This window comes from Oncorhynchus keta, chromosome 8 (genome assembly GCF_023373465.1).
Source record: "Oncorhynchus keta strain PuntledgeMale-10-30-2019 chromosome 8, Oket_V2, whole genome shotgun sequence".
NCBI classification, from domain to species: Eukaryota; Metazoa; Chordata; class Actinopteri; order Salmoniformes; family Salmonidae; genus Oncorhynchus; species Oncorhynchus keta.
In genome coordinates this window covers 691,867-706,327 of record NC_068428.1, presented here as the reverse complement: position 1 = coordinate 706,327, position 14,461 = coordinate 691,867, and the positions used below count along the sequence as shown (strand labels likewise).

General features: G+C 41.9%; 1 protein-coding gene across 1 annotated transcript in view; it reads right to left on the bottom strand.

Moving 5' to 3' along the window:
• LOC118386647 (serine/threonine-protein phosphatase 2A 56 kDa regulatory subunit alpha isoform-like) overlaps positions 1 to 14,461 on the bottom strand; it is a 109,209-nt gene that overhangs the window by 2,764 nt on the left and 91,984 nt on the right. Inside the window, exons 9-10 of the mRNA XM_035774359.2 lie at positions 5,648 to 5,698; positions 5,393 to 5,512 (exon numbers count right to left, since the gene is read on the bottom strand). Of these exons, the coding sequence (XP_035630252.1) occupies positions 5,393 to 5,512; positions 5,648 to 5,698 (171 nt within the window). The remainder of the gene's footprint in view (positions 1 to 5,392; positions 5,513 to 5,647; positions 5,699 to 14,461) is intronic.

Here is a 14,461-nt window from a genome sequence, read left to right as displayed (position 1 = left end):
AGGGTACCAAAACATTTCTGAAGCATTGAAGGTCCCCAAGAACACAGTAGCCTCCATCATTCTTAAATGGAAGACGTTTGACACCACCAAGACTCTTCCTAGAGCTGGCTGCCCAGCCAAACTGAGCAATCGGGAAAGAAGGGCCCTGGTCAGGGAGGTGACCAAGAACCCGATGGTCACTCTGACAGAGCTCAAGAGTTCCTCTGTGGAGATGGGAGAATTTTCCAGAAGGACAACCATCTCTGCAGTACTCCACTAATCAGGCCTTTATGGTAGAGTGGCCAGATGGAAGACACTCCTCAGTAAAAGGCACATGACAGCCCGCTTGGAGTTTGCCAAAAGGCACCTCAAGGACTCTCAGACCATGAGAAACAACATTCTCTGGTCTGAGGAAACCAAGACTGAACAGCTTGGCCTGAATACCAAACGTCACGTCTGGAATAAACCTGGCAACATCCCTACGATGAAGCATGGTGGTGGCAGCATCATGCTGTGGGGGTGTTTTTCAGTGGCAGGGACTGGGAGACCAGTCAGGATTGAAGCAAAGTTAAACTCTGCAAAGTACATAGATCCTTGTTGAAAACGTGCTCCAGAGCGCTCAGGACCTCACACTGGGGCGAAGGTTCACCTTCCAACAAGACTACGACCCTAAGCACACAGCCAAGACAATGCAGGAGTGGCTTTGGGACAAGTCTCTGAATGTCCTTGAGTGGCCCAGCCAGAGCACGGACTAGAAACCAATCGAACATCTCTGGAGAGACCTCAAAATAGCTTTGCAGCAACGCTCCCCATCCAACCTGACAGAGCTTGGGAGGATCTGCAGAGAAGAATGGTCAAAACTCCCCAAATACAGGTGTACCAAGCTTGTAGCATCATACCCAAGAAGACATGAGGCTGTATCTGCTGCCAAAGGTGCTTCAACGAAGTACTGAGTAAAGGGTCTGAATACTTGTAAATGCGAAAGCCGATTTTATTTTTTAATAAATTATAAAAAGTTTCTAAAAAACAATTTTTGCATTGTCATTATGAGGTATTGTTTAGCAGCGGGTGCAGCGAAATGGTTTTATTACCAGCTCCTAACAATGCAGTAACATGTCAAACAAGTAGACAACAAAATAAATAAATACACAAGAAATGTTGGAACGAATCCAATTAACACTAATCCAAATGCAATCTATACGTATATACAATCAGTGGCCAGTTTATTAGGTATGCCACCCCGTTCACTGAAAATGGTTTGCTCCTACAGGCCGTGAGTCACGTGGCCGTGGCTTGCTATATAAAGCAGGCAGACAGGTATCGAGGTAATGACTTACTGTTCCATTTTATTGTTAGAACGGGCAAAAGAATGATCATTGGTGCCAGGCGTGCCGGTTCCATTATCTCAGAAACGACCGACCTCCTGGGTTTTCCCGCACGACAGTGTCTAGGGTTTACAGAGAATGGTGCGACAAACTAAAAACATCATGTGTGCGAAAACAGCTCGTTGATGAGAGGTCGAAGGAGATTGGCAAGAATTGTACAAGCTAACAGGCGGGCCACAAACAGGAAAATAACGGCACAGTACAACAGAGGTATGCAGAATGGCATTTCGAAACTGGCCACTGAGTGTACACCGGATTAATTTACACCAGCAGCATACCACCCTGCATACCACTGCTGGTTTGCTTCTGAAGCTAAGCAGGGTTGGTCCTGGTCAGTCCCTGGATGGGAGACCAGATGCTGGTGGAAGTGGTGTTGGAGGGCCAGTAGGAGTCACTCTTTCCTTCCACGCTTTCCTTCCTAAAAAATATCCTAATGCCCCAGGGCAGTGATTGGGGACACTGCCCTGTAGGGTGCCGTCTCTCTGAGGTCATTAAAGATCCCATGGCACTTATCGTAGGGGTGTTAACCCCGGTGTCCTGGCTAAATTCCAAATCTGTCCCTCAAACCATCACCTAATAATACCCAGTTTACAATTGGCTCATTCATCCCACTCCTCTCCCCTGTAACTATTCCCCAGGTCGTTACTGTAAATGAGAACGCCTTCTCAGTCAATTTACCTGGTAAAATAAACACAAGATATACTAAGAATAATACGTATAGCAGTATATATATTAGTGAGCTACTGTATGTCAAGAATCTAATAAATAAATATGTGGCATGTATAAACAGTAAATGCAATGTAGTCAAAATATTAGAATGAGCTATGTCGAGAATACAGTATTTAAACACACAGTACAAAAACCTATGGTAAAATGAATAGAATTGCAGGAAATTAGCTTCCGGAATATAATACATACAGTGCATTCGGAAAGTATTAAGACCACCTTGACTTTTTCCACATTTTGTACGTTACAGCATTACTCTAAAATGTATTAAATAAAACATTTTCCTCATCAATCTACACACAATACCCCATAAAGTACTGAGTAAAGGGTTTGAATATTTATGTAAATATGATCATTTAACATGTTTTTTTTTAAATCAGAAAAAAAATAATGTCATTATGGGATAGTGTGTGTAGATTAGTGATGCACCGATATGACATTTTTGGCCGATTCCGTTATCCAGTATTTTCCTTGCCAAAACACCCGATATATAAAATAAATTGTTTAAGCATTCTAGTACAGTTAAATAGTTAACACACACACATGGACGCAGCGGTCTAAGGCACTGCATCTCAGTGCAAGAGGAGTTACTACAGTCCTTGGTTCGAATCCAGGCTGTATCAAATCCGGCCGTGATTGGGAGTCCCATAGGGCGGTGCACAATTGGCGGGTTTGGCCGGGGGAGGACGTCATTGTAAATAAGAATTTGTCCTTAACTGACTTGCCTAATTAAATAAAGGTTACGCACACACCAAAAAGTTATTTTGTTGGCATTTACGTATGTTCCCATTACCAGTAAAACATAATCAAAACCTATTTCTTTCACTTACTTGCTCTTCTGTTTAGTTGCTCATTTGTTCAGTAGTTTCATTCTCAACCAGGATTTCTATGGAATGCCGTTTGGGTCTTTGCTAAGGAATGGCGTTTGGGTCTTTGCGTGTCAAATAACACAATTTGAACTGTCAAATAAGCTTGTTGACCAATCAGGACCTGAAATTGACTGCACGTCACATAATAATTTAACACGTTCATACATTTTTTACGTAGCTATTACACATTGATTACACCATCACTCATATTTCATATGTCACAACGATTCATCGATACGTATGCTATCATGCTGGTAAAGTTGTCTCGCGCACCTATAGTGCTGGTCATAACAAAAAAGCAAACTAGCTCATGGATGTTCTTCCCCAAAAACATAGCGAAACGACATAATCTAGATGTCATCATCTAAAACCACCCTAATTTATAAGACAGTTCTTATTTGATTAATGGTGGTCGGACCCATCTATGTGAAGCTAGTGGATAGTGGAATTTGCAGTTAGCCTTCTATATAAAAGTATGGCATAATTCTACTATTTTGATTATTTTGCATCACTGTCAATGTCATACTTTAATTTTGAAGGCAAACCGCAATTTCCACTATTGTGCCTAATCTTTATTGTGGCTCGCTTCACAACACACGACCAGTCTGGTCGAGCCTCACTAGCCAGATGAAGCTAGCTGGCTGCTTATAACATTAGCTTTGGGAAACAGGGTTAAGTAGCTGGCTAGCTATTTATTTTCATGAACTGAAGTTCAATTTCAATAGGCAAACAACAAGTGGCAACCTAGCTAATACTTACTCACAAGGATTCCTAAATCATTGCTAAGAATAATGAAAATGACTGCAGTTTCTACTGGTCATTGTTATCAGGCTGGTTGTATTGGTGCTAAAGCTAGCTACCCCAGAAGTTGTGGTCAAACAAATGATGCTTTATTACCAACGCGGTATTGTAAACATCGTTCGTGGCCGGTGTTTGCAGACTTTTTTTGTACAGCTTTGACAGTGCTACTGTATATTTTTTTAAACACAAAGACCCAAACGGTGTTCCATAGTATGTATGACGTGAAGCTAATAGCAGTGACGCCTTTACTGTGAAACTCCGGTAGGGCAACATCTGAAAAATAGCGCACTTGGTAGTGTGTACCGGTGATCAACCAGCTGGCGAAAGCCAACATCACCCATGACAGAGAACGGTTGATTGTCAAGTGCAATGAAATCCATTATCTTGGCTTTAATGGATTTTACCTTTTGAGTTGTCTCGTTGAAAATTCTCTTAGTCTTTCAAATGACTGCTCGACATTGCGGGCAAGGTTAGGAATGCTGTGTTGCACGTGTAGCGCAAAACTTTTACGTGGCGTCATATACCTACATTACATAGGTATGCACGTCAGGTTGGTTTTGCACATCGGCCTAAACTAGACATCGGCCGATACCGATGTTGGCATTTTTAGCTAATATCGTCCGATACCGATATGTTCACCGATATATCGTGCATCCCTAGCGTAGATTGATGAGGAAAAATCTAATTTAATCAATTTTAGAACAAGGCTGTATCGTAACAAAATGTGGAAAAAGTCAAGGGGTCTGAATACTTTCCGAATGCACTGTAGGTACCCTACCGTTCAAAAGTGTGGGGTCACTTAGAAATGTCCTTGTTATTGAAAGAAAAGCAACATTGAAAAATATTATCCATTAAAATAAAATAAAATAAAATAGATCAGCTTCATTAAACAGTACCCGCAAAACACCAGTCTCAAAGTCAACTCCGGTTTGCTGACCTTCTAGGCAGAGTTGCAAAGAAAAAGCCATATCCCAGACTGGCCAATAAAAAGAAAAGATTAAGATGGGCAAAAGTACACAGACACTGGACAGAGGAACTCTGCCTAGAAGGCCAGGAAACCGGAGTCGCCTCTTCACTATTGACGTTGAGACTGGTGTTTTGCAGGTACTATTTAATGAAGCTGCCAGTTGAGGACTTGTAAGGCATCTGTTTCTCAAACAAGACACTGATGTACTTGTCCTCTTGCTCAGTTGTGCTCCGGGGCCTCCCACTCCTCTTTCTATTCTGGTTAAAGCCAGTTTGCACTGTTCTGTGAAGGGACTAGTACACAGCGCTGTATGAGATCTTCAGTTTATTGGCAATTTCTTGCATGGAATAGCATTCATTTCTCAGAACAACAATATACTGACGAGTTTCAGAAGAAAGTGCATTGTTTCTGGACATTTTGTGCCTGTAATCAAACCCACAAATGCTGATGCTCCAGATACTCAACTAGTCTAAAGGCGGCCAGTTTTATTGCTTCTTTATTCAGCAAAACAGTTTTCAGCTGTGCTAACATACTTGCAAAAGGGTTTTCTAATGATCAAATAGCCTTTTAAAATGATAAGGGTTTGCTGGAGATACTTTTTTTATTGAGGCCCTTTGCCAATTTCCTTTCCACTAGGAGCTAAAAGTTGGAAGTCAAGACTGTACCTGGAAGTGGGGGTTGGCCACACATCTGGAGATCTGCTTGAACAGGGGCTCTTGGATCTTCTTGAACTGGGTGGGCTCAATGACATCCAGGATCTCCTCGATTTCCCCTAGGTACATCACCTAGGGCAGGTGGAAAACAACAAGACACAGATGTTCAAGAGATGCCGGTAAACTTTTTTTTACAAGTATCTGCTCCAGTGTGCGGTGTAATCTGGCAGTCATAACAGAGAAATAGACCGAAACAGCCAGACATACCTCCTTCTGGCTACAGGTTTTGGGCCAAAACTTCAACAGTCCCCGAATCACCTGAGGATTGAACAGATGACATTTAGTTCCAAGGAAGAGCCTTTCATTTTTTCTGTCTGTCTTTAGTCAAAAAACAACAACTGTAATGTGCATAGGACGATAGCGCTGCAGTATTTGACATGCTATTTACCTTAGTACAATATGAGTAATTCGTGATTTTGAAAAAAAATAAATAAAATAAAATAAAAACAGTTTGAGGAAGCACTGTTTGTTCCCTATAGGAAACAGACACATTCCTACAGCTTTACAGGAAAGCTGACATCCACAACCCAATATGGAAAAGTAATATATGGCATTGACCATATATTTAAAACCCATATACACTCCAGTATTTGGACACCTGGACATCGAACATATAATTCCAAAATCATGGTCATTAATATGGAGTTGGTCCACCCTTTGCTGCTATAACAGCCCCCAATTATTCTGGGAAGGCTTTCCACTAGATGTTGGAAATTTGCTGCGGGGACTTAAATCCATTCAGCCAAAATTGCATTGGTGAGGCCGGGTACTGATGTTGGGAGATTAGGCCTGGCTCGCAGTCGGTGTTGCAATTCATCTTAAAGGTGTTCGATGGGGTTGAGGTCAGAACTTTGTGCAGACCAGTCAGGTTCTTCCACACAGATCAAATCATTTCTGTATGCATCTTGCTTTGTGCACGGGGCATTGTCATGCTGAAACAGGAAAGCGCCTTCCCCAAACTGTTGCCACAAAGTTGGAAGCACAGAATCGTCTATTTTTTTTGTTTTTTTGAATTGCTGTAGCGTTAATATTTCCCTTCACTGGAACTAAGTGGCCTAGCCCAAACCATGAAAAACAGCCCCAGAGCATTATTCCTCTTCCACCAAACTTTACAGTTGGCACTATGCATTGGGGCAGGTAGCCATCTCCTTGCATCCACCAAACCCAGATTTGTTCTCAGACTGTCAGATGGTGAAGCATGATTCATCACTTCAGAGAACGTGTTTCCACTGCTCCAGAGTACAATGGATTCGAGATGTACACTATTCCAGCTGACGCTTGGCTAGCGCATGGTGATCTTAGGCTTCTGTTCGGCTGCTCAGCCATGGAAACTCACTCCATGACTCTCGACGAACAGCTATTGTGCCGACGTCGCTTCCAGAGGCAGTTTGGGACTCGGTAGCGAGTGTTGCAACCGAGGACAAAGGAGTTTTACTCGCTACATGCTTCAGCACTTGACGGTCCTGTTCTGTGAACTTGTGTGCCCTACCACTTCGCGGCTGAGCCGTTGTTGCTCCTAGACGTTTCCACTCCACAATAACACTTACAGTTGACCGGGGCAGCTCTAGCAGGGCAGACATTTGACAAACTGACTTGTTGGAAAGGTGGCATCCTATGACGGTGCCAAGTTGAAAGTCCCTGAGTTTTTCAGTACGGGCCATTCTACTGCCACGTAGTTTATAAACGTGACATACATTTTAAAATATATGATGATATAGTCTAACATAAATCTCACACCCCCATAGAAAAAAATAATAATATGGATATGCATTATCATCATGCAAACTTTTCGTAGCCGATCATTCAGAGTTAGAGACAGCAGATGCGGTAGAGAGTCGAAAACAGCAGGTCCGGGACAAGGTAGCACATCTAGTGAATAGGTCAGGGCTTCATAGCCGCAGGCAGAACAGTTGAAACTGGAGCAGCAGCACGACCAGGTGGACTGGGAACAGCAAGGAGTCACCAGCCCAGGTAGTCCTGAGGCATGGTCCTAGGGCTCAGGTCCTGGGGGTTTGGTTTGCCTGATGACACCCTGGGGCTCTGGTGGGGCGAAATGGTTGGAGGCCATCTTGTGGGGCTGTCTCGACGCAGCTGCTTCTTCCTTGTAGCCACCGAACAGGTTGCTGGAGCCACCTCCGGAGTGTGAGTTTTTGTCACAACCCGGCTTGTGAGAAGTGACAAAGAGCTCTTACAGGACCAGGGCACAAATAATAATACAATAATCAATCATTTTGCTCTTTATTTAACCATCTTACATACAAAACATGATTTGTTCATCGAAAATTGTGAATAACTCACCACAGGTTAACAAGAAGGGTGTGCTTGAAAGGACGCACATGACTCTGAAATGTTGGGTTGTATTGGAGAGAGTCGGTCTTAAATCATTTTCCACACACAGTCTGTGCCTGTATTTAGTTTTCATGCTCGTGAGGGCCAAGAATCCACTCTCATATAGGTAAGTGGTTGCAAAGGGCATCGGTGTCTTAACAGCGCGATTTGCCAAGGCAGGATACTCTGAGCGCATCCCAATCCAGAAATCTGGCAGTGGTTTCTGATTAAATTACATTTTCACAGAACCGCTTGTTGCAATTTCAATGAGGCTCTCCTGTTCAGATATCGGTAAGTGTACTGGAGGCATAGTATGAATGGGATAACGTAACCGCAAACCCAACTCACTCAGGTGCTTCGCTATATCACATTTCACATTGTCCGTAAACTTGAGTTTTCTTGCACACAAAAAAATCATACAATGATGGAAAGACCCGTGTGTTGTCCTTGTTATTGCAGACAGAGAAGAGCTCCAACTTCTTAATCATAGCCTCAATTTTGTCCTGCACATTGAATATAAACTTGCAAAAAAAGACATCCCTTTTTCAGGACCTTGTCTTTCAAAGATAATTCGCAATAATCCAAATAACTTCACAGATCTTCATTGTAAAGGGTTTAACTTCTTGATGCACCCATCCAGTTACCGGGATAATTTTCGTCAACATCCGCTGAATTGCAGAGCACCAAATTAAAATTAAAATACTAAAAATATTTCATTTTCATGAAATCATTAGTGCAATATAGCAAAACACAGTTTAGCTTGTTGTTAATCCACCTGGCGTGTCAGATTTCAAAAAAGCTTTTCGTCGAAAGCATACCAAGCGTTTATGTAAGGACATCTCTCTCAGTAGACAAAATATTACAAACAGCTAGCAGCCAAGTAGATTGGTCACGAATGTCAGAAAAGCAATAAAATGAATTGCTTACCTTTGATGATTTTCGGATGTTTGCACTCACGAGACTCCCAGTTACACAATAAATGTTCCTTTTGTTCCTCCATTTGTTTGGCGCATTTTGTTCAGAAATCCACAGGCTCGAACAGACAAGACCGGGCAGACGAAAAGTTTTTTATAATCAATCCTCAGGTTGTTTTTACAATACATAATCGATAATATTTCAACCGGGAATGTAGCTTCTTCAATAGGAGAGAGAAAATGTCTGCTCCAAGCTGTTGCGCATGCAAAAAGCTGCTGGCACCCAGCCATCCAATGACGCGATGTGATCTTTCTCGCTCATTGTTCCAAATATAAGCCTGAAACTATGTCTAAAGACTGTTCACACCCTGGGGAAGCCATAGGAAAAGGAATCTGGTTGATATCCCTTTAAATGGAGCGAAGGCAGGCTATGAAACAGAGTATTTCAGGAAAAACAGCACGTCCGGGTTGGATTTTCCTCAGGTTTTCGCCTGCAATATCAGTTCTGTTATACTCACAGATGATATTTTGACAGTTTTGGAAACTTTAGAGTGTTTTCTATCCTAATCTGACAAGTATATGCATATTCTAGATTCTGGGCCTGAGAAATAGGCATTTTCATTTGGGTATGTTTTTCATCCAAACATCAAAATATTGCCCCCTACACTCAACAGGTTAACCTCTAGCGTCGAGCAATCCCGTATCCGGGAGCGTAATTATAGCCTCAAGCTCATTACCATAACGCAACGTTAACTATTCATGAAAATCACAAATGAAATGAAAGAAATATATTCACTCACAAGCTTAGCCTTTTGTTAACAACACTGTCCTCTCAGATTTTCATAATATATGCTTTTCAACCATAGCTACAGAAGCATTTGTGTAAGAGTATTGATAGCTAGCATAGCATTAACCTGTTAAGTCGACCCTCTACTTTTTCGAACATTCTGTTAAAAATCGCACAACATTTCAGCGCCCTGCTACTCAGGCCAGGAATATAGTATATGCATATGATTAGTATGTGTGGATAGAAAACACTCAGACGTTTATAAAACTGGTTAAATCACGGCTGTGACTATAACAGAACGTGCGTTTCATCGAAAAGTGCATGAAAATCTGATCACTGAAAATGGAAATAAATATCCATCCGCGACTTCAAGGAATTGTTCAAAGTGAACCGAATTAAATGAGGCCGAGGTTGCTGTGCCTACAGCTTCCACACGTTGTCTAGAGTCTTGTCATTTGATTCGCAATTGATTCTTGGTCTAACCGAATCAAGGGAATCGATTCCCTCCGGTCTCCGACCGGATGTTTTGGTCGAGCTCTCTCCAAGACATTTTTTCGAAACAGACACCTATAGAATTGACATCGCCTCCTGATGAATTTTATCGCTTATTAACGTGTACTAATACCTAAAGTTGCATTACAAAAGTATTTCGAAGTGTTTTGTGAAAGTTTATCGTCGACTTTTTGAATTTAAAAAAATGACGTTACGTTATGAAACGCTATTTTTTTCCGTTTATCACACAGCCTTCATAGATCGATATCTAGGCTATATATGGACCGATGTAATCGAAAAAAAGACCCAATAGTGATTATGGGACATCTAGGAGTGCCAACAAAGAAGATGGTCAAAGGTAATGAATGTTTTATATTTTATTGTGCGGTTTGTGTAGCGCCGAATATGCTAATTATTTTGTTTACGTCCCCTGCGGGTCTTTTGGGGTGTTACATGCTATCAGATAATAGCTTCTCATGCTTTCGCCGAAAAGCATTTTAAAAATCTGACTTGTTGCCTGGATTCACAACGAGTGTAGCTTTAATTCAATACCCTGCATGTGTATTTTAATGAACGTTTGAGTTTTAACTAATACTATTAGCATTTAGCTTAGCGCATTTGCATTTCCAGAGCTCTAGATGGGACGCCTGCGTGCCAGGTAGGAGCAAGAGGTTAAGCCAAGCATTCAGCAGGCAACATTTTCACAAAAACAAGAAAAGCATTTAAATAAAATCATTTACCTTTGAAGAACTTCGGATGTCTTCAATGAAGAGACTCAGTTAGATAGCAAATGTTAATTTTTTCCCAAAATATTATTTGTGTAGGAGAAATCGCTCCGATTTGTTCATCACATTTGGCTAAGAAAAAAATCCGAAAATGCAGTCTCTACAACGCCAAACTTTTTTCCAAATTAACCTCTTAAACCTATGGGGGCGCTATGTCATTATTGGATAAAAAAACGTGCCTGTTTTAAGCGCAATATTTTGTCACGAAAAGATGCTCGACTATGCATATAATTGGCAGCTTTTTTTTCAAAACTGCAAAGATATTATCTGGAGTGCTGAACTCATGCTGAAACCAAGAGGAAACTCAAACAGGAAATGAGCAGAATTTTTGAAGCTCTGTTTTTTATGCTCCTTATATGGCTGTGAATGTGCCGTGAACGAGCTTATGCTCTCTGCTGTTCGTCCAAGATGTCTGCAGCATTGTGACGTATTTGTAGGCATATCATTGGAAGATTGACCATAAGAGACTACATTTACCAGGGGTCCGCCCGGTGTCCTGTGTCGAAATTATTGCGTAATCTCCATAGGTCCATGTGCCACGTTGGATTTATCGTCGATAGATATGTGAAAAACACCTTGAGGATTGATTCTAAACATCGGTTTGCCATGTTTCTGTCGATATTATGAAGTTAATTTGGAAAAAAGTTTGCATTTTAATGACTTAATTTTAATTTTTTTCCTTACCCAAACGTGATGGAGAAAACGGAGCGATTTGTCAACACAAATAATATTTTTTGTAAAAACTGAACATTTGCAATCTAACTGAGAGTCTCCTCATTGAAAACATCTTACATTTACATTTAAGTCATTTAGCAGACGCTCTTATCCAGAGCGACTTACAAATCTTAAGTTCTTCAAAGGTAAATGATTTTATTTGAATGTTTTTCTGGTTTTTGTGAAAATGTTGCTTGCTGAATGTCAGGCATGTCAGGCATAATACTGGGCTAGGCTATCAATAGTGTTACACAAATGCTTGTTTTGCAATGGTTGAGAAGCATATTTATGAAAATCTGAGATGACAGTGTTGTTAACAAAAGGCTAAGCTTGAGAGCAAATAGATTTATTTCATTTCATTTGCGATTTTCATGAATAGTCACATTTTCATGAATAGTTAACGTTCTGTTATGGTAATGAGCTTGAGGCTGTATTCACGATCCCGGATCCGGGATGGCTCGTCGCAACAGGTTAACTCCATAATATCGACAGAAACATGGCAAGCGTTGTTTAGAATCAATCCTCAAGGTGTTTTTCACATATCTATTCGATGATAAATCATTCGTGGCAGCTGTGTTTCTCCTCGAAGCAAACAAAAAAATACACGCAGCTGGAGATTACGCAATAATTGCAACGGAGGGCACCAAACGGCCACCTGGTAGATGTAGTCTCTTAAGGTCAATCTTCCAATGATTTGCCTACAAATACGTCACAATGCTGTCGACACCTTGGGGAAACGACAAAGTCTAAGCTCATTCGTGACCCATACACAGCCATATAAGGAGACGTTGGAACACAGCACATTCAAAATCTGGGGCACTTCCTGTATGAAATTTCATCTTGGTTTCGCCTGTAGCATTAGTTCTGTGGCACTCACAGACAATATCTTTGCAGTTTTGGAAACAGAGTGTTTTCTTTCCAAAGTTGTCAATTATATGCATAGTCAAGCATCTTTTCGTGACAAAATATCTTGTTTAAAATGGGAACTTTTTTTATCCATAAATTAAAAGAGCGCCCCCTATATCCAAGAAGTTAAACACTGCTTCCCATGCTTGTTCAATGAACCATAAAAACAGCTTACGGTAGACGGTAGGCAATTAAGGTCACAGTTATGAAAACATAGGACACTAAAGAGGCCTGTCTACAGACTCTGGAAAAACACCAAAAGAAAGATGCCCAGGGTCCCTGCTCATCTGCGTGAACATGTCTTAGGTATGCTGCAAGGAGGGATGATGACTGCAGATGTGGCCAGGGCAATAAATTGCAATGTCCGTACTATGAGACGCCTAAGACATCGCTACAGGGAGACAGGACTGATCATCCTCGTAGTGGCAGACCACGTGTAACAACACCTGCACAGGATCGGTACATCCGAACATCACACCTGCGGGACAGGTACAGGATGGCAACAACTGCCCTAGTTACACCAGGAACGCACAATCCCTCCATCAGTGCTCAGACCGTCTGCAATATGCTGAGAGAGGCTGACTGAGGGCTTGTAAGCCTGTTTTAAGACAGGTCCTGACCAGACATCACCGGCAACAACGTTGCCTATGGGCACAAACCCACCGCCGTAGGACCAGACAGGACGGGCAAAAAGGGCTCTTCACTGACGAGTCGCGGTTTTGTCTCACCAGGGGTGATGGTCGGATTCGCATTTATCGTCGAAGGAATGAGCGTTACACCGAGGCCTGTACTCTGGAGTGGGATCAATTTGGAGGTGGAGGGTCCGTCATGGTCTGGGGTGGTGTGTCACAGCAACATCGGACTGAGCTTGTTGTCATTACAGGTAATTTCAACGATGTGCATTACAGGGAAGACATCATCCTCTCTCATGTGGTACCCTTCGTGCAGGCTCATCCTGACATGACCCTCCAGCATGACAATGCCACCAGCAATACTGCTCATTCTGTCAGTGTTCTGCCATGGCCAGCGAAGAGCCCGGATCTCAATCCAATTGAGCACATCTGGGACCTGTTAGATTAGAGGGTGAGGGCTAGGGCCATTCCCCCCAGAAATGTCAGGAAACTTGCAGATGCCTTGGTGGAAGAGTGGGGTAACATCTCACAGCAAGAACGGGCAAATCTGGTGCAGTCCACGAGGAGGAGATGCACTGCAGTACTTAATGTAGCTGGTGGATACTACACCAGATACTGACTGTTACTTTTGATTTTGACCCCCCTTAGTTCAGGGAGACATTATTCAATTTGTTAGTCACATGTCTGTGGAACTTGTTCAGTTTATGTCTCAGTTGTTGAATCCTTATGTTCATACAAATACTTACACGTTAAGTTTGCTGAAAATAAACACAGTTGACAGTGAGAGGACGTTTCTTTTTTTTTTTTAGTTGCAGAGTCCCTGTAATCCTAGATTCAATTCATTCAGGCAAGAAAAATCATCACCCAGATAGACCAGTCATGTGAGAAACTCGTCATCATGCAAGCGGTCAGACAAGCGACAATTATGGTCAGTAAAATAGAACTTTAAGCTTATCTTTCAATTTTTAAAAAACGTGTCAATACTTTGCCTCTTGATAACCAGCGCACTTCTGTATGTGGTAAAAGCATTACATGGTCACTGCACATATCATTGCACAGTGCAGAAAATACACGAGAGTTCAGTGGTCTTGCTTTAACAAAGTTAAGCATTTTCACTGTAGTGTCCAAAACATCTTTCAAGCTGTCAGGCATTCCCTTGGCAGCAAGAGCCTCTCGGTGGATGCTGCAGTGTATCCAAGTGGCGTCAGGAGCAACTGCTTGCATGCGCGTTACCACTCCACTATGTCTCCCTGTCATGGCTTTTGAGCCATCAGTACAGATACCAACATTAGAAGCAGCTACGTTTGGCTACATATGGACAGTTAACGGAATTCCTACGAAAGAGTAACGGTTAACGTGATTGGATGCTAATTATTTTACTTGGCTACCTGCATTTGACATTGTGCTGTTATTTCGCTTAACACTAGATGGTTTCATTTGATTTTTGTCAGTGAAACGAGGCT